The sequence below is a fragment of the Paroedura picta genome, chromosome 12 (genome assembly GCF_049243985.1).
Source record: "Paroedura picta isolate Pp20150507F chromosome 12, Ppicta_v3.0, whole genome shotgun sequence".
Lineage (NCBI taxonomy): Eukaryota > Metazoa > Chordata > Lepidosauria > Squamata > Gekkonidae > Paroedura > Paroedura picta.
This window is the reverse complement of record NC_135380.1, coordinates 868,049-892,740: the sequence shown is the minus strand read 5'-3', so window position 1 is coordinate 892,740 and position 24,692 is coordinate 868,049. Positions and strand designations below refer to the sequence as shown.

General features: G+C 58.0%; 4 protein-coding genes across 14 annotated transcripts in view; all 4 read right to left on the bottom strand.

Annotated features, from left to right (window-relative positions):
* Positions 1-210: 210 nt before the first annotated feature.
* ZPR1 (ZPR1 zinc finger) lies at positions 211-5,395 on the bottom strand. Of its 2 annotated transcripts, XM_077304844.1 has the most exons (14): positions 5,077-5,392; positions 4,811-4,972; positions 4,606-4,696; positions 3,985-4,055; positions 3,005-3,091; positions 2,788-2,910; positions 2,522-2,575; positions 2,309-2,375; positions 1,960-2,030; positions 1,777-1,866; positions 1,577-1,687; positions 1,360-1,446; positions 1,151-1,216; positions 211-704 (listed from the first exon to the last, which is right to left on the bottom strand). In XM_077304844.1, the coding sequence occupies exons 1-14, from the start codon at positions 5,194-5,196 to the stop codon at positions 567-569; spliced, it is 1,338 nt and encodes a 445-aa protein (XP_077160959.1). In that variant the 5' UTR covers positions 5,197-5,392; the 3' UTR covers positions 211-566. The 2 variants fall into 2 exon arrangements, with proteins under 2 accessions (XP_077160959.1, XP_077160960.1); XM_077304845.1 differs by lacking the exon at positions 4,811-4,972 and having other exon boundaries at positions 5,077-5,395.
* Positions 5,396-7,195: 1,800 nt separating this feature from the next.
* LOC143821222 (uncharacterized) lies at positions 7,196-10,429 on the bottom strand. Its single transcript, XM_077304843.1, has 4 exons — positions 10,355-10,429; positions 10,066-10,151; positions 9,329-9,455; positions 7,196-8,384 (listed from the first exon to the last, which is right to left on the bottom strand). Exons 2-4 carry the CDS (start codon positions 10,112-10,114, stop codon positions 7,457-7,459), a joined length of 1,104 nt encoding a protein of 367 aa, XP_077160958.1. The 5' UTR covers positions 10,115-10,151; positions 10,355-10,429; the 3' UTR covers positions 7,196-7,456.
* Positions 10,430-16,702: 6,273 nt separating this feature from the next.
* On the bottom strand, positions 16,703-19,862 carry APOA1 (apolipoprotein A1). Its single transcript, XM_077305779.1, has 4 exons — positions 19,750-19,862; positions 19,283-19,343; positions 18,858-19,014; positions 16,703-17,367 (listed from the first exon to the last, which is right to left on the bottom strand). The coding sequence occupies exons 2-4, from the start codon at positions 19,323-19,325 to the stop codon at positions 16,761-16,763; spliced, it is 807 nt and encodes a 268-aa protein (XP_077161894.1). The 5' UTR covers positions 19,326-19,343; positions 19,750-19,862; the 3' UTR covers positions 16,703-16,760.
* A 2,238-nt stretch (positions 19,863-22,100) lies between these two features.
* Positions 22,101-24,692, bottom strand: part of SIK3 (SIK family kinase 3) — a 60,806-nt gene continuing 58,214 nt past the window's right edge. For all 10 annotated transcript variants that reach the window (XM_077305087.1, XM_077305088.1, XM_077305089.1 and 7 more), the window contains one exon: positions 22,101-23,939. The gene's annotated coding sequence lies outside the window, so the exon portion shown is untranslated. The remainder of the gene's footprint in view (positions 23,940-24,692) is intronic.

Sequence of the window (24,692 nt, the reverse complement as noted above, 5' to 3'; positions counted from 1 at the left end):
CTCCTGCGTGGGGCGGCCAGTAAGCGGCGGAAGTGCCCTGCTCACCCGCCAGATAATAAACCTCTCATTATTATTATTATTTCGCTTTACGCCAGAATGTCATTTTTCCCCTAACAAAACAGGCTTCAGGATTTCTGGAACGGTGACATCTTTAAACCAGAGACAAGTCTGCTGGTCCTGCTCCACTCCCAAAGAAATCATACTGGAAACTAGGAGAACATATTTTTATTATTTCCCTGAAAACAAAGAGAAAGCCCAACAAAAAAACCTCTCTTTCTGCGGCCAACCACAGGCGCTAGCCCCGTGCTGACCCCATCCAGCACCAAACAGAACACAGTGACAGTTGTGTACGCCGAACAAAGATCTCGCCCTGACAGCCTCAAGTACAGCAGTTGTCCAGCTTTAATGTGTTGGCTGCGCTCTGCTGCAGTTCCTAAGTGAGCAACCAGCTACAAGCGGCTGCTTAAGCAGAGCTGAGATTGTGTCCTGAGTAGGGGGATAGCAACACCAGGCTCCTTCACTTGTTTCTCATCCCTCACCACAGTCTTGGCCTGGAAAAAGCAAGGCTACTGCTCAGAGGTGGCGTTCTCTGTCTCATAGTCCTCTGTCTTCATGTCATTGAGGCCCAGCTCCTCATTCTGCTCAAAGCTGCGTTCGTAGTGCTCCACATGCAGTTCCGGGTCTTCCTCAGGGGCATACACGTTCTGAAAAGAGCAGGAAGCTAAGCTACAGTGAGTTCCAGGCCAAAGGCTAGGAGAAGGGTTCCCATGGACCTCTGCCTCCCCACCTTGAAAATTAAGGCAAAGTATTTGGATTTTTATGCCATTTTTGGGATGGGGAGCATCCAGGCTGGAGGATTGTATGCTGTCCCCAGCTTCTCCCTAGTTATGTTTTTTAGCCCCAGAGGATGCCAGCCAGTATCTTGGATGAACATCTGAATGGACCTCCCAAAGCCCACTGCAGCGCAGTCCTCGCCATGCACTTTGCTCCACAAGCACTGGCCTGGAGCATATGTATAGAAACACCCAAGCAAGCTGCATAAAGGAAGTCACCTCAGGCCACTGGCTTCTCCCCCTCTGGTATGTTTTCTGGCTGCCTCTGTGCTGGTCAAAGTGTTTGGTTTTTGTTGTTTCCTGCAATCACACTTTACCTGAAGGTAACTGTTCCCTGCAGGGTCATCCATAACAAAATGCACTCGCAGCTGCCCATCCAATATCTTGGGAGGGAAAAAAAGAGAGAGAAGCAGAGTTATGTGTGCAACAGTGACCTCACAAACTCTCTCCCCAGCCAGAAAATCAGAACCAGGAACAGCATGAGTCCCAGGCCACATTTGAAAGACTTGGTCTGCTAGGGCCTCACCTGCTGCAACTTCCCGCTGAACGCGCTGAGTTTCTCTGCCCTCCTGGGGGTGCAACTGTCCCCAAGGGTGAAGGGATTCTTTTCCACCTGCGGGGAGATGAGTGAATTGCTCAGGGGCAGCTCCTCCTCCCAAGGAACACAGCATTCTGAGTCTCATTCAGAGACAATATCCCTTTCCCCAAGTGGCAGCAGTAGCTGATACAAAGCTGTCACTCACCAGGGTCTGGATATCCTTCAGTAATCCTTCCAGAGTGGTGAATTTGCCACCCAGGGCCCCCATGCCCAGCTCAAATTCCAGTTCTGGAATCTCCACCCTGCAGGTCTCTGACTGTGGAAAAGAAAGGAAGTTTCGTTCAGCCCCCTCCAACTCCACAGCATTAACGAGAAGGGATGAACGTGGGGTGGGGTGAGGCCTACCTTAAGGAGGTCCCTAGTCATGTCTGAGGGGTCCGTCACCTGGAGGGTTATTTTGGTTCCCAAAGGCTCTATAGCACCTCCAGATTTAACCTAAGCAGGAGAAAATACCATGAATGACAAGACAGTGTTTATCTCCCTGGCAAGTTGAGGCTAGCCAGCCTCTTACAGGTGGAGAAGCCTCACCTCGTTCGTGCGGTGGCCACATGCCTCACAGTTTGTGGCCATGATGATAACCTCTTTGAAGTGGGGAATGTCTGCAAACAGGCAGTCAAGGAATGCTGCTCACAGAGCCAAGCAGTCAAGCACACGCTGCCATCCTTCTTCAGGCAGCTTGATCCACTTCCCCTGCTAGATCCCTGCAACGTCAACCTGAGATCTCATCAGCCACAGAACTGGACCCAAATCACCCCAGAGCAAAACAGCAGTAGAATCAGACCCGAAAGAATGAGCCATCAGCACACAGGCACTTCACAGTCCACAGCAACATGTGTGCCGCTGGGACCAGATGCTCCCCTGCACTTGAAAAGGATACGCACCAGCTTCATGTTGGTCTTGGCAGGAGCATTGCACTCTGGGCAGTTGGTGTTAAACTGCATTACCTGGATTGACAGAGGACCGACACTCAGGCATCTCAGTGAGGCCCAGAATGGAGCAGCAGGCCCACAGCTGGATTCTACTTCAGGGGAACAGCCCTGCCCAAAGGCCTCCTCTGCCAAAGCACCCTGCTCTCGGACACCTGATATACCTCATTCCTCAGGTCATCTGCTGGCTCCACTGCTTTCGCCTCTGACTCGTCTTCCTGGAAAAGAAAAGGGGTCATGCTGCATCTCAGACATTTCTCACACAGGTGAGAAAAGGAGGAGAAAGCAGGGCTTCCAAACTGACTGGAGAGCTGCAGGACCCGCACTCCGTAATTTAGGGCCACAAAAGAGGAGCAAGAGTGAGGTGTGCCAGATGAGCATGAGCTAAGCCATGCTTCTCAGCCACAGCAGACCCCCTCCGTGGGCTTACCTGAATCCCCAGTATTGCAGCCTGCTGGGCAGATCTCTTATAATGGGTAACTACCAGGCCTTCATCTCTCTGGGGGGCATGAGGGTTCTCCACAAAGCTGTTCCCTGAAGGGTCATCTAGGACCTGGCAGAAAGGGAGGGGAGAGATCTGAAATCCTATCGCTGCTGAAAGTCAGGGGCATTCATACAGAGAGCCACACGACCCTGCAGGGACTTACGAAAGTGAAGGCTTCCTCTGCTTCTTTCAGACGCTTCAACCTTGAAATGAATTCCTCTATCTGTCCTGCCACACTGGGGTCAGTTTCCTGAAATGAAAAAGTAAACATTCCTAGCTTCATTCTCATGACTTAAACTGCTGTGCAGTGGAGAAAAAGAGTTGGGTTTTGAATCCCGCCTTTCACTCCCTGAAGGAGTCTCAAAGCAGCTTACATTTGCCTCTTCCCACAACAGACACCCTGTGAGTTAGGTGGGACTGAGAGAGCTCTGCGTGAACTGACTGGCCCAAGATCCCCCAACTGGCTTCATGCAGAGCAGGAGTGGGGAAATCAAACCAGGTTCACAAGATTAGAGGCCTCCACTCTTAACCATGACACCAAGCAGGCTCTCACACAGCCCAGCCTCGTTTATTTTATAGCCTTGTTATATATTTTTGAAAGAACCAGCCATACATTTTGGTGCTGACTTGAAGAAGAAGAGTTGGTTCTTATATGTCACTTTTCTCTACCCAAAAAAGGCTCAAAGTGGCTTATAGTCACCCTCCCTTTCCTCTCCCCACAACAGACACCCTGTGAGGTGGGTGAGGCTGAGAGAGCCCTGAGATTCCTGCTTGGTCACAACAGCTTTTGATCCTTTAACTCTGAGACAGTGACTTCAGGCAAACCAGCCAAGGAGATCACAATCAACCCGGACGGACGGATGTGTTCTCAGAGAACCAACATGGCCTAGAGGTTAGGGTGTTAGATCTGGAAGGCCCAGTTTTGTTCCCATTCTGCTGTGGAAGCCTGGTGGGTGATCCTGAGCCAGTCACCATCTTAGCATAACCTACTCCACAGGGCTGTCATTTTAAGGACAAAATGCAGGAGGGCAGAACAACAGAGTAAGAAGCTTTGGGTTCCCATTGGGAAGAGAAGTAACATATAGATATGTAAACAAATGCCGCCAAGAAACTCCTCTTAAGGATTCTTTGTGAGCAACTTACCCTGCGGACCGGCTGATCCTGCTCCAATCCTGTTATGGCTCTGTCAATTATCCCTTCCACAGTGGTGAGTGCTAGGGGCAGAAAAAGGCATGCATTTATCAAGTCCTTACAGACCTCATTCATTTGCCAGCTCTCCCCAACTAGAGTCAGGCCAGCTGGCTAGCCAATGGACAAGCCCCACTCTTAGGCTTCCTGTTTCACCTCTAACAGGCCCTGCCTTCGTGCCTCTCTCTCCTGAAACCCCAAGAAAACTATGCAACTGGAACATCGATGCAGGCAGCAGGTGCCTGGGCTAGGGCACAGCTGGCAAGCCCCAAAAATTAACTCAGGGCCAAGGCTTCAAGCAAGGAGCCTGTCTCTGACTAGAAGAGAGACAAGGGCAGATTTCTTAACATGCCTATATCAGGAGGTGGCCCGATGCCTTCTGGTCCCTCTGTAAACACAACTATGCAGGTTAGGGCACCTGCTGCTGCAAAAAACCAAGCCCTGGAGCAGCAGCGCCTTCCCTGTTCCACCGTCTTGCCTGGGCATGCAGGCCATGCTAGCTGCTGGCCCTTGCCCCGGTCCTCGCGAGGCCACTGCCACGTGCGCCACGACAGGCCGGAATGACCGCATACCCACCTCCCTTCTGGGAGAAGGCTGGGATTTCAAAGTCTAGCTCTGGGATGCTAGCGGTGGCGCTGTCCGTCTTCACCACTTCCCTGTTCAAATCCTGCGGAGAAGAAGGGGTCAAGGGGCGATTGCGGGGTGAGCACGCAGAGCCCTTCCCCTGGGCCCGAGGACCCCCTCCCTCCCGGCCTCCCTCCCTCCCGGCCTCCCGGCCGACCTGCTTGCGTTGCACGGCCAGCGTGTAGCGCACCCCGCGCTCCTGGAGGCGCCCGGCCGGCGTGACCTCGGCGTTGGCCCAGCCGCAGCTGGCGCAGGCGAAGGAGCTGAGCAGGACCTCGCGGAAGAAGGGCACGCGCCTCACCAGCAGCCGCGTCACGCCCTGCGGGGACACAGGCACGGAAGGGCCGTCAGGCGGGAGGGAGGCCGGGCGGGAGGCCGGGCGGGAGGCCGGGAGGGCGGGAGGGCGGGCGGGAGGGCACTCACGCGGCGCAGGCAGGCCATGCACAGCGACTCGATCTCGACCGGTGGCTCCTCCTCTTCGGCGGCGGCGTCGGGGCCGGGCGGGCGGAAGAGCGGCCCCGCGGCCTCCCCCAGCGCCGACATGCCTCTCGAGGCCGCTTCCGGCACCTGCTCACGGACCGGAAGTGACGTGAACGCCGGCGACGGGGGGGACGAGGGGGCGGCGACGTCACAACCGGACCGGTCGCGCTCCCACCCCGCCTAGCCCACCTCGCAGGGTCGTCGTTGCGGGGGGGGGGGAGCCGCGTCCGGCGCCGCCTCTCCTGGCCCCCAGCATGAGTGCTCTGGGAGAACGGCGCTGCAAGGAGTGTGACTGGCCCCAGCTGGAGGAGGGGCGGGGGGAGTCGCCGCCCACGCCAGAGGCCTCCCGTGAGGGGCGGGGTCCGTGGCCGCCCTCCCCCTCCCCCTCCCCCAGGAGTGGTGGCCCGGAGGGGCCGCGCGCCAGTCGCCCCCCCCCCCCCCGAAGGGAGCCCGTGCAGAACTTCCCGCAGAGGGGCGATCCCTTGAGAGCTGCACGGCGGCAGCCAAGAAGAGACGGAGCCTCCGCCCCGCCCCCGCCCGGGAGCCGCCAAGCCCATCGGGGCCCAGCCTGGCCGCTCCTCTTGGAGGGGGGCACAGCGGGGGGGGGTCTCCTGCAGGGCTCCCAAGAGTTGGCTCCCCAGAGACCCCCTCTCAAAGGGTCTGCCTTACAAAGAAGCCGGTGACCATCGACCCCCCGACCTGCCTCCCGCCCCCTCTGCTGGCCTCCCCCAGGCCTCTTCCAGCGGCCCCCAAAGGCGGCTTGGGCCGTGAGCGGCTTGGAAGGAGCGGTGCGTTCCTCACGCGGCTCCCGGAGAAAGGAGACGGCAGGGAGTGGATGCAGCACCGGAACCCCGAAAGAGCCCAGAAGACAGGCCCGGGGTTGGGGGGGGGAGTGGCTGAAGCCCAAGGTACTTGGGAGGACGGGCTGTGGCTGCAGGTTGCCTAATTGTCAGGGGCTTTGTACACTTGCGTGCCCCACACCCTGGCTGGTGCGCCAGCCCTCCTGCCAAAAACGCAGTCCACCTCACCCACACGGCCCGGCCCTCTCTTCAGCAAATGCCCCCCTCCCCCCCCCCCGTCAGGCACTGCCACTTGCAGCCGGAGTGCTGCTGGCCGATCCCTCTCAGCCTTGCGCATGGGCAGCTGCGCCCTCACCATCTCACATGGTTGAAGAACACTGCGCATTCCATTTCCTTTTTGTTTCCTTGCAAGGTCTGACACACACCTCCCCCAAGATTCATCCGAGGGCCCCCTCCTCATCACCATCATCATCCTCACTGGCAGCAAGCCGTCCCACAGCAAAGTACATAATCAAAACCACACAAAACAGCTATTCTGATACCCCATTAAAATTATGAACTCCAGTGGCCAAAAACCTGTCTGCCTGCCGCTGCAACCACCAGCTCCCTCCCGGTGTGCCATAGGGAGATCTCCACATGCCGGCAGTCTGCCACGAGGCAACGCTCTGGCCCCTGATCTTAAGCATGAACCTGGCGGAAGAGCTCCGTTCTGCAGGCCCTGTAGATTGCAGGCAGCTCCCACAGGGCCCTCAGATCTTCTGGGAGCTCATTCCACCAGGTCAAGGCCAGGCGGGCTTCATGGGACCAGGAACCACCAACAGGTTGGTACCCGCAGAGTGTAAAGCCCTGTGGGGGTGACAGGCAGATATGTGGGTCCCAGGCTACGAAGGACCTTAAAGGTCAGAACCTTGAACCTGATCCCGGCTGCAATTGGTAACCAGTGCACCTGCCTTAACCCACCCCCCAGCCCCTGCTGGAGCCTGTGCTTTCTCCATCATGGCTCCCATCCCACAGAACGGGCCCCCTGGGGGGGGGGCAGAATTGCTGGAAGATTGAGGCCTGGGAAGCCTTTGGGGGGGGGGTTCATGATGTGTAGGGAGAAGGTTTGTAGGAGGGAGGGTGTTCCTTGGGGGCTTCTTGCATGTCTTAAATTAGAATCTCTTCCCCGCATTGAGGGGTGGGGAATGCACCATGTCATCAGAAGCAGACGTCCTTTGGACACAGGCCAGAGCAATTCGCCCAAGAAACCCAAGAGACGGAGCTCATTGCAAAGAGGGTCCTTTATTTCAGCCACACGTCTGACTGCCCAGGGCAGTGGGGAGGAGTGCCCAGACAACGGAGAGGTACCCCACACCCCATTTGGGCCCCACTGATGCTCAGCTGTGCAGTTCTGGATCTTGCTGGTTTCTCATTCCTCTCCCTGGGGAGGGGGGAAGCTATGAAGAAATTATTTGGGGCCAGAAGGACCCCTGTGGGGCCAGACATACAGCACACAGGAGTGTGGGGAGCCAAAAGGGCCCCTTTTAGTTCCCGAGCTGCCTCAGGCTGTCAAAGAAGGAGCTGAACCTGTCCCTCACGTCCTTCTCCAGGAAGACGAGGTGGTCTTCCACTGTGGCCGTGTGGGGCTCCAGCTTCTGCCGCATCTCCTCCATCTTCTGCACCAGCTGCCGATTCAGGTTCTGCCCCGTGAGCATCACAGCCTGGCGGAACTCTTCCATCTGCTGGCCAACCCTGTCGTCCAGGCCTTTGGTGTAGAGGGCCAGGGACTCACGCAGGTCCGCCCCTCCCTCCTCCAGCTTCTCCCTCAGCTCCTGGACGTAAGGGGTCAGCTTCAGCTTCAGCTGCTCAGTTTCTTCCGAGAGCTGGGCCCGCAGCTCCTCAGCACTCTTCTTCATCTGCAAGGTGAGCCCCTCCAGCTGCCGGGCCAGCTGATCCTGCACCTCCTGGGCGTAGGGGCTCAGGCTCTTGCGCAGCTCCCCCACGCTCTCGTCCACCTTGGCCTTGATCTCGTCGGCGTAGGGGGCCAGCTGCCGCTGGGTGGTCTCCACCTGCTGGCTGAGCCGCTGCTGCAGCTCATCGGCATAGGGGGTGAGGCTGGTCTGGAGGTTGCCGAGGTTCTCGTCCAACTTGGCCTGCAGATTCTGCCTGAGGAGCACCAGGTGTTGGCGCAAGTCCGCGGCGTTCCTTTCCACCTGCGTGCCCAGCTCCTCTGCGTACGGGGCCAGCTTGGCCTGCAGCTCCTGGATGTTCCTGCCGATCTGCTGATGGACCTCCTGTGCAAAGGGCGACATCTGGGCTTGCAGCTGCATCAGCTCCTGGTGGATCTGCTCCTTCAGCTTCCGGGAGTCCTCGGTCAGCCGGGCATGCAGGTCGGTGGCAAAGGGGATCAGCTGCTTCTGCAGGTCTCCCGCGTAGGTACTGACGGTCTGGAGGTTGTCCTGGAAGAGGGTCCTGCAGTCCAATGAGGGAGAAGACATTGATGGAGAGGCAGCATTTGCACCCCACCGGTCTGCCCATCTGGGCACCCCAAGGGGGCTAGCAAACCAAATTATTATTGATATATAAATAAATATGCCTGATATGCCGTGAAGCCAGCACTGCAAGACAGGCACAGCAATTAAAGCCTGACAGGAAGGAGGGAACCCCAACCCAGACAAGAGCCTCCACCTGCAGGCAGATGGCCCCGTCTCTCCCCACACACAGAGGCCCGAGCGTCTGCAAGCCAGTTGGTTCCCATGGGAAGGTCTGCCACGCTGGAGGAGGGATGAATTCATGAATATTCCTTGCATTTTGGAGGCTCTAGGCCTGACCCATGCAAAGCCCACCGGCACACTTGCTCTGGCTAGAAGGGCAGGGCCGGGGTTAGCTCGTTGCCGCTGGTGCACACTAGAGCGGGAGGGGCAGCCTCTGCATGGAGCCTCTTGCCAGGTAGGCAGACACCAAGTGCGAGGAGCAGGAGATCGTCTCGGTCACTGTGCAGGTAGCCCTGTGGGGTTACCCAGTTGGTCTTGGGGCCCCCGTGGAGGAAGGCCAAGAGGCGGCTGAGCCAAGCAGAGACCGGGCGCGGTTGGGGAAAACCCTTGCCTCCCTGTTGCACAGTTGCTGTGCTTGGAATGGGGGTTGGGCCGCACACATCTAGGGGGACGTGGCGGGGGGGCAGCATTCTGTGTGAGGCGCAGGGGTGGAACGGTTTAAGTGCCCCAGAGAGGGGCAGGTGTGTCAGCAGCTCCCCACTCTCAGACTGGAGCCCCACAAGGACCATGAGCCCCACAAGGACCCAGTCTCCAAGGCACCCCCAGGGGGTCTCAGGAGGAGGGGGGCTGTGCTGTGTCACCCCCTCCCCTTTGTGGCCAACCTGGAGTGGACCTTTCCCCCAGCTGGGAGCAGGCACTCACTGGAGCTGCTGGCTGATCTCGGACTGCTGGAGCTGGTCCACCGTCTCCTGGGCATCGCTGCTTAGCTGCGTGAAGTATTTCCACACCACATCTGCTGCCTGGTCAGCGCTGACATCTGCGTGGGCCCCTGGAGGGACAGCGAGGGAAGGGAGTTCAAGCAGATGCCTCCTCCTCAACCACTTCTGGGCCTGCCCAGTCTCTCCCTAGAGGGGTCTCCACAACCCTGCAGGCGACAGCTGCATCCCCTCCGGTGGGCTGGCACCTGAGACCCCAAGAGTGCCCAAGCCCACCACTGCAGGCAGGAACCCCCCCCTTCCTCCCATCTGGACCACTCCTCCTCCTCTCCCCCTGCCTGCTTTCTGGCCAGCTTAACTGTTGAGGCTCCTGAGCCCAACAAAGGACGCTCCAAATGGCTCCTCTCCTGCCCACCTGCTGCTCCAGGGAGCTTTGCTAAACGGGGCTTGGAAAGGAGTTCAGACCCAGGCCCTCCCACCTCGGCCTTGACAAACCACTTGCTCGGAGCTCTGCAGCAATTCAGCCAAAGTTTCTCAGCTCTCTGCTGGTAAATTTAGCAGGAAGCAGCATCTCTGGCACTTAACATGGTTGAAGAATAATTCTTGCGCCTTCTGCTAGACCTTCAAGGGCAGGCCTTCCGTTCTGCACCCATCTTGGATGAGGCTGGAGGTATCTCCCTCCTCTGAGTCGGAGGCAGGAGCAGAAGGGGGCTCCCAACTCACCTGCGATGGCCAAGAGGCTGATGATCAAGGCTGCTGCCTTCAGCTCCATCTTCTGTCCTGGGGGTTGCTTAGGGACCAGATAAGTCCTGTGAGAGAGGAGGAGGACTCCACTGAGACTCAAGGCCGGGGGCTAGCCGTGCTCCAGCTCCCCATGCAGCCTCCCCACCACCAACAGCCAGATGCAGGAAGCTGCCTGCTCCACCCCCCACCCCCCATCTTCTCCACCTTTCCCGCCCAGCCTTCCCCCACCCCCCCTCCCGGCCTCTGCAGCCCCTCGCAGACGGCTCACCTGGGTCTGAGAGGCTCCTCTTGTGGGGCTCCTCTGCTTGGCCTGCCTGCATTTATAGGCCCCTGGTGGACTCTCCGGCTTCCACGCAGACAGGCGGTGACACATCCCAGCACTTGGACTTTAGCAGCAGCAGGCGGACGTGGAGGGCCAGGATGCTGACGAGGGTGCAGACTTATCTGCCCGGCGGGGGGTGGGAGCAGGACTCCCAGCACCACTTGATGGGTGGGGGGAGCAGGCCAAGGAAGGCGAGGCAGACGCCTGCAGGGGACACTGTCAAGGACCCGTCTGTGGTCCTCCCCCCCCCCCCCGCAGGCAGTGGGTCTCCGCATCCATCCTGACGAGGGCTCCCAACGTGGGTGTCTCATCATCCTCTTCTCCCGGCACCCTTCCAGCTGGCTGGCTGCGGCTGCTGCTGCCCAGGAAAGCTATTCTTGAAAGGCCTGGGGAGTGAGGCTTGAGGGTCAGTCGAGCACCAGCAGAGACTGGGGAGGAGGGCGGGGCTGAGGGGCAGGCCTCGGTGGTGCACCTCACAAGGAGAGGGCCCACCTCCACCACGGATCCTTTGGAGCCCACCCCTCCAAGGCACCCGGAAGGGCTGGGCCAGATTCATTCCCACCCATAGGTGGACTGCCAGGGGGGCTGAGCTTGCCACTGGGGAGGCTGCAGGGTGCAGTATGGAGCTCCCTGGGTGGGGGGACCACCGGGGATGGAGGCCCCCCCCCCTCTGTCATGCATTACTGGCAGACCCATTAAGACTGGAATCGTGGTGAGAAATAGACAAGGTTCTTCTAGCCCAGTGGTTCTCCACCTTCCTAATGCCCGACCCTTTGATCCAGTTCCTCTTGTGGTGGTGACCCCCAGCCATACAATTCTGCAAGGGTTCTTTCACGGAAATTAAACCGAAACTGACCAATGTATGAAGATCCATCATTCATGATTGTGTATAAATTGGTTATAAATTGTATAAAAATTGGCAGGCTTCCGGAGGGGAGAATGGCAACAGGGGTGAAGCCTCCCCACTCCCCCCCGCCAACCCCTGTGAAAGGGTTGTTTAACCCCCAAAGGGGTCCCGACCCCCAGTTTGAGAACCACTGTTCTAGCCGTAGGAGTTAGTGGTGCAGAATCTATTTGACAGCCCCCCCCCCCCCGTTCTCCTGTGATCACTGGGCATGACCCCCCCTCCATCCAACACCAGGCTCACACGCTGCACAGCCCCAGAGCCTGTTTCCAGGCCCAGGCCTCAGCAGTACGGCGGGAGCTTTGCATTTGGTTCTCTGTGCATATGCAGTGGGCACCCCCATGTTCTCATTAGACTGGAGACCAAGTCCTGGGCCCACACAGAGCTGCCCCACAACAGCCCAGGCAGGCAGGCGCGGCAGGAGGGGCTGGGAGGCCTCAAGCACCTGGCGAGGCCCAGCCAATCCCTTGCTGCTCACTGAGGGAGTTTCCCTCAACTCATGAGAAGGAGCGGGGCCCAGATCCGCAGTGCCTCATTGTTTTCTGCTGCTGTTTCTTTAGCAGGATCCCAGGTGCACATTCCTGCACAGGCCCAGGATCTGTCATAGCCTTGAGCCTGGGTCCTCAGGGAGGTGGTGGGTCCCCGCTGGGGGCAGCAGCCATGCCAGCCAAGGTCCCCACTGAGGAGGCCTTGAGACACCGGCCAGGGTGAGGCCCGGGGGCAGCTCCTCCTCCTCCTCTCTGGAGGACTCGTCTTCCCATGCTCCCTCGGAGGAAGGGTCCATGGCCATTGGGGAGGGCCACCTGCAGCTGGGTGAGCTCCAGCCCCTTTCTTCACAGGACTCCCCATGTTCCATCGCTCGCTGGAAGCTATGGGATGTTGGGGGGGGTGCAGTTTCAGAGGAGGCCTGGCTAGGTCCAAACCCGGCAGCTGGTCAACTGCCCTTGGTGTCTCCCGCAGGGCTTGGCAGCCTTGCCTTCATTCCACCCTTGGGAGGGGGTGGCTGGTTTTCAAGGCTTCCTGGGTGCTTTGGGAGTCCACCTAATAACAAAATGTCTCCTCCCGACAACCTGGAAGCGCCACTTTACATGAATAGGTATCACAGCTGCATCTTCTTCCACGTCGTACGGGCATCTGTTCACTAATCCCGAGTTTGGGATCTGTGTTCTGCACAGTCCCTCAGGAGGAAGGCAGAGACGCATCTGCCCTTCGCCATCAGTCAGCTCTGAACCCTGACATCATCGCCACGTGGTGCTGTTTTCAGCCAAGGAAGAAGGGAGATTGCAGCCTCGGAGCAGAGCAACCTTTGGCCTTGCCGCTTGCTGGCCTGCTGGAGACGGTAGCAGCCAAAGTGCTTCCTCCACCATCAGCAGAATTGCCCTGCGCAGCACAACGCTCCAGGCTGCCCCTTTCGCTGGGGGTGGCAGAGCCCTCCCTGCCCCCCCCCCCGAGAGTGAGGATGGGAGGCATTTCCCCACAACAGACTCTGCAAATCAGCGGTGCTCCTTTCACAGGTTGCCCTCCCTGGGATGGGTGGGACGTGCCTCTGAGCAGGGCTTGCTTGCTCTTTGGACCACAGGGCTGCCGGGCTTGCAGGCAGGCTAGGGTCCCTGGCTTTAGAAATCAGCTGGGGGCTGCAGCTGCTCCCTAGGCCACGGGCTGTCTTATCTGGGGATCACAGTCCAAGGCAAGGCAAATTTGCAGGGCAGAAGGCAGGGGAGGAGACCACTGGGGAGGGGTCTCAAGCAGGGTCACTCAGCTCCTTCAGGACCTTGCACTGTGCAGCTGCAGGTGATTCCTAATTCCTGCCTGGCCTTTCCTGGGAATTCACCAGTGGAGGGGAGGATGCTGGACCCTCGGGCAGCGCCAGCAAATGAGTCAAGTGGCAGGAGAAAGCCAACGTGGACACAGCAATACCAGTCAGTGCATGCCGGACAAAAGCTCCCAGATTGACTGGTGGGACTTTGGCCCTCTCTCTGGCACTGCCCACTACCCCTCCTGCAACACCCTACCAGGCATTCCAGCTTCAAAAAGCATGCCAGGAGTTCAGAGCGGGAATCAGTCAGGAGAGCCTGAAGAAAAGGCAGCTGCCTGGCTGAAGCCAGTCCTTCCTGAATTGTTACCCTACAGGGGGAGACATAAGGTTATTTGAGACAGATTATGTTCTGTATCTTATTAAAAAAAATATCAACCAGATATTATATGGCTGTTATCTACCTTCAGTCAGACAAAAAAAAACAGGTATTAAATATGTTAAATAAAAAGTCCAACTGATAACTGTTGTGCCAAACATGCTAAACAAAGACTGCCCTGGGGGGCGTTTGGCAAGGGGGTCCAGTCCCATGTTCTGTGTGATGCCCAAGAGCATTGGATGCCACCCTCCAGGCAGGACCTGTAGGTTCCCTGGAACTGCTGTTCACCTCCAGACAAGAGATCAGTTCCCCTGGAGAAAATGGATCCCTTGAAGGGGGGACTCTGTGGCTTTGCGCCCCTCTGTGGTCCTAGTCCTCCTCATGCTTCACCCCTCAATCTCCTTGTGGCTCCCTGGCCACCACCCCCCCTCCCCCGGCCTGCTTGCCACCACCACCCCCAGCTCCCTGAAGGCTTCTGCCTGGTGAGCAGCCACAACGGAAGCAGTGGCTGAGAGACCGTGACCTGATCCGAGGCTGCCCAAGCAGCCTTCTGGGAGGGTGAAGGGAGAGGCTCCGAGGGCCACAGTCTTTTCACATCCTCTTCTGGTGGTTAAAACATTTGCAGCCTCCCTTCCCAACGCTGATGGGAGCTCACAGCCAAAGATGGGTGGTCTCCAAGGGCTGAGGGCACAGTCTTCCCCTGATGCGGCTTCCCAGCACACGTGTGATGTCCATATGTGTCTGTGCCTCTAAGGGAGCCCTCCCAGCTAGCTTTCACCCTAGGCCAGTATGGGGGGGCTCACATTATCTTCCGGATCAGGTTCAAGGTTTTGGTTTTGACCTTCAAGGCCATCCGTGGTCTGGGCCCAGTGTATATGAGGGACCGCCTATCGCCCTATGCCCCCCACGGGGCCTTACACTCTGCAGGGGCTAACCTATTGGTCATTCCCGGCCCCAAGGAAGCTCGCCTGGCCTCGACCAGGACCAGAGCCCTTTCGGGCCTGGCCCCGACCTAGTGGAATGAGCTCCCGGAAGAGCTGCGGTCCCTGTGGGAATTGTCATCATTCCGCAGGGCCTGCAAGATGGAGCTCTTTCGCCAGGCTTTCGGTTGAGGCCGGGCAGCAAGAAGATCTAGCCCCCCTCACAAATGTGACGGTTGCGTCTGTCATCTGCCCCCTCCCTTCCCCTTCTTAAGGGGTGTGGAATTGGGTTAGCTATATTGAATTAAGCCGCCATTCTTGTCTTAACGTTTGTATTAATTGTATCATGTTTTATTGTGCTTTTATTGTTTTAGGGGATTGGTTTTTATGTGACCCACCTCGAGCCTCCAGGGGGAGGCGGGATATAAATTTAATAATAATCATAATCATAATAATCATAATAGACTGTGGTTGCCAGTTTGGGTGTGTCTTCTCAACTGGAAGGAAGGAAGGAGTCTACTGTTGAAGCCACCAGACACTCCTGAACAAGCTGACAGCTGTCCTGGATGCTTGATCCTGCATTGAGCAAGAGGTTGGACTAGATGTCCTGGATGGCCCCTTCACACTCTATGGTTCTATGATTCTATTGTAAGAATGTAATAGAAGCCATGTTGGATCAGGACAATCATCCAGTCCAACGCTCTCTCTCACACAGTGGCCAAAACCCAGGTGCCCTCAGGAGGTCAACCAGCAGGTCCAAAACTCCAGAACACCAAGAATATAGAGCATCGCTGCCCTAAACATAAGAATGTAAGAGGAGCCAAGATGGATCAGGCCAGTGGCCCATTGAGCCCAGCACTCTCTGTGTCCCACAGTGGTCAACATGCAGGTGCCTTCAGGTCTACCAGCAGGGCCAAATCTCCAGGACTCCAATTTGCAGTGCTGCCCCTTCCTGGCCTTTGCAGAAACTTCCTGTAGGGAAGGCCGGGCTCCCAGCTCCACGGCTGGGTCAGTGGCCTCGCTTGTGTCTCCTGCTATCCATCCTCCCTGCAGCCCAACTGCTCACCCCCAGTTCCCTGGAGAGAACAGATGTTTGGGAGGGCGGACCCCAGGTGGTCCCTGCCCTCTATGGGCTCCACCCCCTGATCTCCGGGAGTTGGAGACCTCCCCATCCCTCCCTGGCAGCTGGGGGGGTCTGACTGCCCCCCCCCCGAGAGCTCTTGTTTAGGCTAGAGGGGTGAGGACAAGGGAAGTCTGAGGTGGGGCAGGGAACCACTATCAGCATTAAGAGTCAAATGGCATTTATTTATTCAAAACAAAACGTCTCCATGCACACACCAGACTGAGCAAGGGTCCACATGAAAGGGGCAAGAGACAGGGTTGCCCTCTGCGCAAAGCCTGACGCAGGGGTGGCAGACAAAGGGTCAGACGGCCACAACTGGCCCAGCCCATGAACGGCCGGAAAGGGGGGCAGCAGCAAAAAGACAGACATCAGATCGGCTCACTTGGGCCAGGCTGCACACATGTGGCTGCTGCCCCTTTCCTCCTGCTGCCAGAGCCAGGGGGTTTGTCCCTCCCCCTCCATGTGCGTGTGCCCCGGACACCCCCTGTGCTGCCACCACCCCCTCTTCCGCTCTCCACGCTCCTGGATGCCAGGAAATGGCCTTTGGGGAGGAGGGAGGTGGGGGGACTGCTGAGGAATGTCGACATGGGGATGATGGGGTGTGTTGGAGGGGCGCGGAAGGGTTGGGCTGAAGCGCATACTGGGGGTGCATGGTGGAAACTGTGCTTGGAAAGCCATGGGAGGGAATCAGAAATATAGCTGTTGGAGGGTGGGGTGTGCAAGGCTGGTGTGGAAGGGCTGCCGTGTCATGGAAGGCTCAGGTAACACAGTCTTGAGCCACCTGAAAGACTTGATGAGATTATGTTTTGACATTCTCATTTTCTAGGCCTCTGCATCTTGCTTTTCTCCTCAACTGAGTGCTCAAAGCAAATCACAAGGATTGTTCTCTCCATCTGCATTTTGGTCAGGCTGAGAAAGGGGCTGGCCCAACCACCCCCTCGGCAGAGTGGGGCTTCTGAGCCTGAGTCAACAGACAGCGGCCTGTCTTGGACTGAGCCCCTGCTTCACCTGGGAAATGTCCCCTCCCTGCAGAGAACAAGGGCCCATGGGCACCCTGAACCAGCCAAGAGCCCGTCCCCCCGCTGCCATAGCCTGTGCCCCCCACTGCCAAGTCCGCTGCTGCCCACCCAGCTCCAGCAAGAAAAGGCACCGGCCTCAAGCCCTGCCCACCCCTTCCCTCTCGCTCCCAAGCAGACACGTGGCACACCAGAGCCCTCCCATACACGGCCTTTATTGGAGCCCAGCTGGAGGGGGACAGAGCGGGCGACGCCCTCTACTGCCGCGGGGAGCTCTGCTTCTCCAGGTTCCTCTGCACGGCCTCCAGCAGGTTCACCATGCGCTCCTTCAGGTCGCTCAGGGCTGGCGCTATCCGCTTGCGGAAGCCCTCCACCATGGGGGCCGTCGCCTCTCGCAAGGCGCCGATCTGCTCCTGGAGGATGGTGTGGAGCTCCTGCACGCGGGGCACGGCTCGCTCCTGGAGCTGCTGGATCTTCTGCCGCACGGCCTGCCGCACCTCCTCTGTGTAGGGGGCCGCCTTCCGGCGGAAGTCAGCCACGAGCACCCGCACTTTGTCCCGGGCCTCGGCAGCGATGGGCTCCACCTTGCTCTGCAGGGCCTCCAGGTCCTGGCGCGCAGTCTGCCGCCACTCCTCCACCAGTGGCGTCAGCTTGGCATAGTATGCCTTCCCCGCCTCCTGCAGGTTGGTGTTCAGGTCCTCGAGCAGGGGCGAGAGCTTGGCCCTGATGGGCTCCAGGTCTGTAGTCATCTCCTGGTAATCGGAGTGCAGGCGCTCCCGGATCGCTTGGTAACTGGGGCTCAGCTGCTCCCGGAGCTGGTCAGCCACGGCCGCTACCATCTCCACCTTGGTGCTCAGGTCCAGGCTGGAGGGAGGAGGAAGGAAAGAGGGCACAGCTATGGCTGGGGCGCCCCAGGCTGGGACAGGGCTTGAAACAAAGCCAGGACCCGAGGGCCGCAGCTGCAGCCTCCCCCCCACTTCAAGCACAGGGTGCAGCTTTGGGGGGGGGGGTGAGAGGAAGACAAAAGAAGACCGTCTACACTCAACAGTGTATAACTGAGCAGAGAGGACCTGGCCACATCATTACCCCAACAGGTCTCTACTGAATTATTTGGTTTATAATCTCCCAGCTGGCCATCTCTCACTGACCCCTTGCAAGCTGCTGAGGGAGTTAGCCACAGCACAGAGCTGGCTCTCTCAGGCCCCTTGGGACAGAAAATGGGGCAGGGCAGGCCAAAGGAGGAAGGAAGAAACAGCCCGGAAGCCTTCTCCTGCCACAAGACAGACAGGCAAGCAGATGTGGGGAGGGGGGGGGGGAACCAATCCTGAATTTATATACTGCTGAGACCCAAAAGAGACAGAAATATTCTGGTCACCACACTCCATAAAGGCCTTTGCGGGACTAGAGAAATCAGAGGAGAACAGCCAAGCTGATTTGGGGGCTGGAGCCCCCTCCCTAGGAAGAAGGGCTGAATAATCTAGATCTTTTCAGTGGAGACAAGAGACAACTAAGGGAGAACATTTCATAGGGATGGAGAGAGCGGATAGAGAGAAAACTTCTCCCCTCTCCCAAAGGACTAGAACTCGAGGGCACCCAATGAACCTGATGGGCAGTAGGGTCAGGACAGACCAATGGGAATACTTCTTTGCATAGAGTGCAATTAAAATGTGGAATTAGGTTCCATAGAATGCAGGGATGGCCACAGGCAGAAATGGGATCAGATGGGGCTGGCTGCCAGCCATGGTCACAGGATCCTCCATATTCAGAGGCAGCAAACCTGTGAATACTGGTGCCCAGAAGCAACCTCAGAGGAAGGCCTCAGCCTTGGCTTCTGGTCCCTGGTTCTTGGCCATCCTGGTCAACTGGCTGGCTGCTGCACGAGACTGGGCTAGATGGACCACTGGTCTGATCCAACAAGGCACCTCTGATGTTACTGTGCTTGCTTACACACACACACACACACACACACACACACACACAACCCTCCCTGCTGGTCTTATCTGCCTCTCTTGTCAGGACCAACGCAAATGTCCCTAAAGCACAGGCTCCAGTCTCATGGCAGGCCCTATTCCCACCAGGCTCCACATCCATTACAAGGGGGGGTTGAGAAGAAAGGGGGTGTCCCTGAGGAAGGGACCTGTGGCCAACAGCAAGATGTGCCCTGGAGTCAGCCGGGCTCTGCGGGGTCTGCGCAAAGTGGTTGCTACAGCAGAACTCAGCAAAGGCAGCGGAGGCAGAGTTCCCTGGGGAGACCCCTCCCCACAACCCTCCTAAGGGCCCAGCATCCTCTCCGGCACAAGCAGAGCACCAGAGTGTCCCCCCCCCCCCCCGCCATGTCCCGAGTCCCCACTCACTCAAATTGCTGGCCAAATTGTGAGGCATCCAGCTGTGCCACTGCTTCCAGGGTCCCGGCCTTGACGGATTCCACGTAGCTGTGGAACTGGTCCTTGAGGCGCTCCAGGGGGGACGGAGGGGGCGCATCCTGCTGCCAGAAGTGGCGTGCCTGGGCTCCTGCAGAGGCAGTCCGAGTCAAGCAGAGCAAGACCAGCCCCTCAGACGGACCCTGGCTCGGCACTTGAGGAGGGACCCAAGGTGGGCTTCGCCAAGTCGGACCCCTCCAGTCCAGCCCTGCCCACTGGCTCTGCTGTCCACCTAAGCACCACAAGCCCTGTTGCTTCCCCCACCACCACCCAGTACCAGGGTGCACATGGGCCTGAGGCTGTAGGTCTCCTCCAGTGACAGTAACGTCTCCCCACCCAGCAGTGGCGCCCCAACACACCTGCAAGGAAGAGGACGACGAGGGTCACACCGAAGCCTCTCATCTTGTCAGATGTTCCAACCTGGGGGCACAAGAGAAATCTCCCTCAAGGCCAGGGAAGGAACCACAGAGCCAGGAGAGGCATCCCCAGATCTGCACACGCTCCCTGGAGCAAAGCGCGTACAGCTGAGGGGTGAGAAAGACCCGCCTCCAAGTCAGTCCACGCAGCAGAGAGAGAACGTGAGCAGGGCAGCTTCGGGCTCTGGACAGAACCACCGTGGACGTGCCCTCCCAAGCAGCCCTCCTCGGGCAGCCCCAAATGCCCCTTCTGTGGTCTGCCTCCACCCTCTCCCTTGAGCCCTGCCGCCCACACCCCAGGCCAGGCTGCAGGGAGGGGAACACGCTTGTGCTCCTGTCAGGACCCAGCAGCAGGAGCCCTGGGTCTTCTCCGCCGACCTCCTCTGGGGCCCAGCCAGCCAGCCACCTACCTGCAGGGCCTGTTTTTGCTGCCGGTGCCCAGAGTGCTGTCCCAGCCTGGCTGGCGGCTATTTATACAGGCAGGGGTTGTTTGTGGCCGGAGATAAGGCAGGGCTGTAAAGGGGGAATTCACGCCCAAGCCGTGACTATGTGGCGCAGAGAGTTCAAGGATCGAACACGGCGCTCTGGGGGCTGGCAAGGGAAAGTGGAACAAACAAGGCAGCCCTCAGGGACCGAGGGCCAACTCTGAGCACAGGGGCCTGACAAGCGCTGCGCTTGGGTGGGCTGAACCCAAACACTGCCTCCTGTGCCGCCCCCCCCCCCGCACAAGAGGCTAGAGATGCAGCAGCTGATCGCCTGCTGAACATGAACCTTTGGCCTGGCCCTTGCTCTCCCCATGTGCCCACGCTGCCATCGAAGCAGGGCCAGCAGCAGGCCTCCAGGCACCAAGGCCTCATTTTGACCAACACGCCTGGAGTGGAGCTCCAGCAGATACAGAAACGGATCCCTAGAAGGAAATTAGGATGTCAAGAAGGCGAACTTCGTCTCCATCTCCCCGGGCCTTTGAACGTGAGGCCCGTTCTGCAGCAGCAGCGCTACAAGGCCCGCCAGAGTCCCCCCCCCTCTCTGCCCAGGACCCAGGCTCCCGACAGCCACCTCCCCTCCTTTCCAGAGCAGCTCCCAGTTCTGTGGGTGGAAGCAGCCCACCCTTGGCCAACATCCTGCACGGCCCAGGGGGACCCTGCCCCTCGCCAGGTCTTGGAGCTTAAGCAGGGCTGGCCAAGGAATTCCTGGTCCTATACGGAGGCCGGCCCTGGCGGCTCCACAGGCTCCCCGAGTGGGCAAAGCCCTGAGGGTGCTTTCCCCCACCACCGCGGGACCGAACCCAGATCAACGCTCACCCTGCAGGTACCAGGGAGCCCTGTATGGCAACGGGAAAGCCAGGACCTGCCGGCAGGAGACAGCTGGTTCTTCTGCGCAATTCATAGCTGCTGCCCCGTCGGTCATGGGGAGGAAGAGGTGCCTCATCAGACCGCTCCCACTCCAGCAGTGCCCCCTCCCCCCAGCCCCACCATCAGACCAGCAACACAGAGATGATCAGGGAGGCCGAGCCTTGGTCCAGATCGTACAGTCGGTAGGTACCGTGCACATTGGACATCCAGACAGCACATTTCTTGGTCTGCCCGAGACCCCTTACAAAGTAGGGCTACCATCTGCTCTGGAACAAATGTGGCCAGGAGCAGGGGGGGTACACTGCAGGGGACTACGGTCTTGCTACCTTTGGGTTGCTTGCAGCATTGTTGCCATGTACTATGTGGAGGTTCTTCTCTGGCCACTCTGCTGTCCACTCTTCTCCCACTGGGAAGAGCCCAGAAGCAACAACATGGGCAGAGGGGTCACACACATAAGCACACTCATTTTTTGCATTTTTCGCAGGCCAATCTCAGCTTGGTTGAGTGTTGGGCAGACAGACACCCCCCCCCCCCTTTGTCAATTAACATTCGGCACAGAAAGTGCACTGGGCTCCCCCTGCCAAAGCAAGACCCCAACTGGAAGGATGCATGACCTTTGCAAGGAAGTCCATGGCAAGGGAGAGCCAATTCTGAGCCTGGAATAGATTGGACTGACCACCTGCCCCCTCCCTGGTCCCTAGCTTCTCTCCCTCCCCCCTCCGCACTTCCCTGGGCACTGTTGTTCAAGGCGAGGCACGCCTGCCTTGGTGTTTGGGGAACAAAGCTGCCATGGAATGCCACCAAGATTAAAATGTCAGCTGAAACCAACCCTAGGCAAGACTGATCCAGAAGAAAATGTTCAGGAGTTGGCAAAGGGAGTCTAAGGCAGCTGCAGCGCTGAAGAGCCCCCGAGGAAAGCCTTCCATTCGCTGTCATCATCAGCTTCCTGCTGAAGGGGCATATTCGGCACCACTCCGGATGGGGGCAGCAGCAGAGGGCACAGGGACCAGAGGGGACCATGGTGTGTGTGTGTGTGTGTGTGTGTGTGTGTGTGTGTGGCTCTTGGCATCCAGCACTGGAGACGACTGGCTGGCTGGACCCCTGCTGCTCCCCACACTTGCTCATGACGCCAGACCAAAATGTGTGCATCAGGTGGCCTCCGTGGCTGAGGGTAGACTATGTTGGCAGCAGCAGCAGCACCAGGATGGGGAGAGAGCGGGCAGACCAAAGCCAAGCTGGGGCTCTGACAACCCCCCTTCCCAAGCACCATTGCTCCCCCCTGAGAACTGCCCCACAGCCTACCCCCCACCCCCTGCCCAGGCCAGCCCTGGCCCAGCCCCTTCTCTCCAATCCCCCCCTCCCCCCGCAAGCAAGAGACCAGAAAGGAGCCGGAGAGAGGCAGACCAGGCCGAGAGCCAAGCGTCACCAGGGCTTTATTGGTCATGAGCCCACCACGGTCCAACTAAGTTACTAGCTGCAAATGACCCACAAAGAAAACCTGAAGAATTTACTAAAGACTGGGGGGGGGGGGATTGCCAGATGCAGGATGGGCTTCTCGTTGTGTTTCAGTCCAACATAAATGAGAAAAAATACTCTTGACATTCCCCAAAACAGAAATAATAGCAAAGTATATCATACATTCAACATATACTGCAAGTATTGATTACTACAATACAAAGCAATGGCTAAAAAACAATGAGGAAGAGAAAAGAAAAGGTGTGAGGCTGCAGGAGGGCGCAGGAGACGGGTGAGTCCCTGTGCAGCTAGTGGGGGCGGTGCTGGAGAGTGGCGGTGGGCCCCCCCCCACACGAGGGCCGGACAACCAAAGCAGAAGTCCAAAGCAAGGCTGGAGAGACTCACGGCACCACACAGCCCCTCCCTGTTGTGGGGGGGGAGTAGTGGCCATCCTCTAAGTGCCACCGCCCTCTTCTGGCAAAGGGGGTCCAGGATGAATGCAAAGGCCGGGCGGAGCTGCTGGCCTCTCTCACGGGAGAGGAGGGAGCCGAAACCACGAGGAAGAGACGGCGACGGCCCAAGAACCTCTGCCAGCTCCCTCGCACTCTTCTGCTGTGCAAGTTGAAGACGGCTGCATGGATTTTTGTTTTCATTTAAAAAATATTCCAAAAAAGTTTCAGAAATAGGAATTCTCTGTTGTAGCTTTTCCCAAAGTCTCAAAGGCAAAAGAAGATGACACGGCACTCCCCAACAGCCTGGATGCTGGAGGCCTCCCAGTTCCTGTGCTGGCCTCAGAACACAAAGCCCTGCAAGGAGGGGGAGGGGGGAGGAGGGGAAGGACGCCCCCACGGTCCACCCCTGGCCCAGGCCACTGGCCGCGGGGGTGCCTGCGCCTCTCTGAGCCCGGGGTGGCAGGCGCAGCGCTCAGGACCAAGGGGAAGACTTCTCTCACACACAAGTTCCTTTTGCCTTTTATTAATTAACTTATAATAATATTAATATTAATAAAACATTTACCAAAACAAATTCCTACATGATCGAGGGGGGGGGGTTAAAAATGAGAAACAGATTCTTCGCACTAAAGAGAAGAGAGTGGAGGCAAGAAAACTGAAAAGAAAAGATGTACAAGAAAAGAGGAGGAAGGACAGGAAGTCAGAAACGCAATGGCAAAATCTAAAACAGAAAAGCTAACAAAGGAAAGACACACAAAAGCAATATTGCACCACTGCCGGGAAGAGGGAAGGAAGAGGCTGGACTGGCGGGGGGGGGGGGAAGGAGGAGAGGGGAAGCAAACAGTCCAGGGAGGGAGGGGGCAGACCTGGCCAGGGGATCTGCTCCTGGGTCCTCTGCCGGCCCAGTGAGTGGCTGCTGTGCTCCTGGCCTGCCAGTCACTGGGCACAGGGTGGGCATGGGGGGGGGCACCATCCAAAGCATCTGTTTATTGCTGGCTAGCAGGCAGAGTCCCTCTCCCCCTCTGCCACTGGCCTGCCAAGGTGCACCTGCTGCCAGCTGGGGGGGGGGGGTCCTCTGCCCTCAATACGTTCACTCCCCCCATGCCTATGGATGAGGAGCGCGCTGGTGACTCCACAATGGCTGGCATCACAGACATGTATGGCAAAAATGGACATCCAAAGGGACCAAGCACACTGGTGAATCGAGGAGGAAGAGGAGGAGGAGGAGGAGGAGCAGCCGTCAATGTTCCGTCCCGGAGAAACGCTACGGCCATTTGGCGCAATGCTGCAAGATACTGTTGGTTTGAAATGGACCTTTTCCTTTCAGCGCTGTACACACCCCTGCCAAGAAGAAAAAGGACAGTGTGGGTGCGAGGAATGCCCAGCTGCCGCACCCCCAACATGCCTCCCCCTGCTTCTTCCTCTGGGCCCAGCCACAGACAGAGCCCCGCTGGATCAGCACAGTCAGGGCCCACCTGGTCCACACTGTTGCCCTGCAAGACCAAACTGACGCCCCAGAAAGGACAAGGCCTCCCAAGCACCAGGATCCAGCCAGGTTTGTCTTCTGGACAGCCCCTTTCATAGCCCCCTATGTTGGTAGCCCTCTGTGACCTCCTCGACCAGAGCCTTCTGCAATACAATTATTCACTGGAATCTCTTGCCAATCAACTTAAACGAGTGCCCTCAAATGCCAACATTTCTCCTCTCCACATATAATTGTCTAAAGCTCTATGATCCTCCCCCCCCCCCCAACCCGGTCATGTTTGCTCTAAACGAATAAGTCACAATCTGTTTGTGGTCTCCACAGAGGGAAGGTGTTTCAAAGGTTGCCTTGTCTGTCCTTTTCCCAACCCTTCAATAACCTTTCTGAGATAAGGCAATCAGGGAGAACAAGGGCTATAAAGGAGGCTGACAGCGCCAGCACACAGTGTCCCAAATAAACATGGGTGCCCCTTGGTTCTCCACAAGGGCACGACAGGGCTGGCTAGTTTGCTTTCCCTAAAAATCCCCCCCCCCACATGGCATCTGCCTTTTGCACTGCTGCGATGCAGAGTCAACGTTTTCATCAAGCTCTCCACTACAACCCCCAAATCT

Coding starts and splice junctions, on each gene's coding strand:
- LOC143821222 (XM_077304843.1), bottom strand. CDS start 10,114: ATGGAGCTGAAGGCAGCAGCCTTGATCATCAGCCTCTTGGCCATCGCA. Junction 9,456..10,065: donor CAGCCTCTTGGCCATCGCAG/GTGAGTTGGGAG, acceptor CTGTCCCTCCAG/GGGCCCACGCAGATGTCAGC. Junction 8,385..9,328: donor GAGATCAGCCAGCAGCTCCA/GTGAGTGCCTGC, acceptor ATTGGACTGCAG/GACCCTCTTCCAGGACAACC.
- APOA1 (XM_077305779.1), bottom strand. CDS start 19,325: ATGAGAGGCTTCGGTGTGACCCTCGTCGTCCTCTTCCTTGCAG. Junction 19,015..19,282: donor CGTCGTCCTCTTCCTTGCAG/GTGTGTTGGGGC, acceptor CTGCCTCTGCAG/GAGCCCAGGCACGCCACTTC. Junction 17,368..18,857: donor CAATTTGGCCAGCAATTTGA/GTGAGTGGGGAC, acceptor TCCTCCCTCCAG/CCTGGACCTGAGCACCAAGG.
- ZPR1 (XM_077304844.1), bottom strand. CDS start 5,196: ATGTCGGCGCTGGGGGAGGCCGCGGGGCCGCTCTTCCGCCCGCCCGGC. Junction 2,376..2,521: donor CAGATGACCTGAGGAATGAG/GTATATCAGGTG, acceptor CTGTCAATCCAG/GTAATGCAGTTTAACACCAA. Junction 1,447..1,576: donor TGAAGGATATCCAGACCCTG/GTGAGTGACAGC, acceptor ATCTCCCCGCAG/GTGGAAAAGAATCCCTTCAC.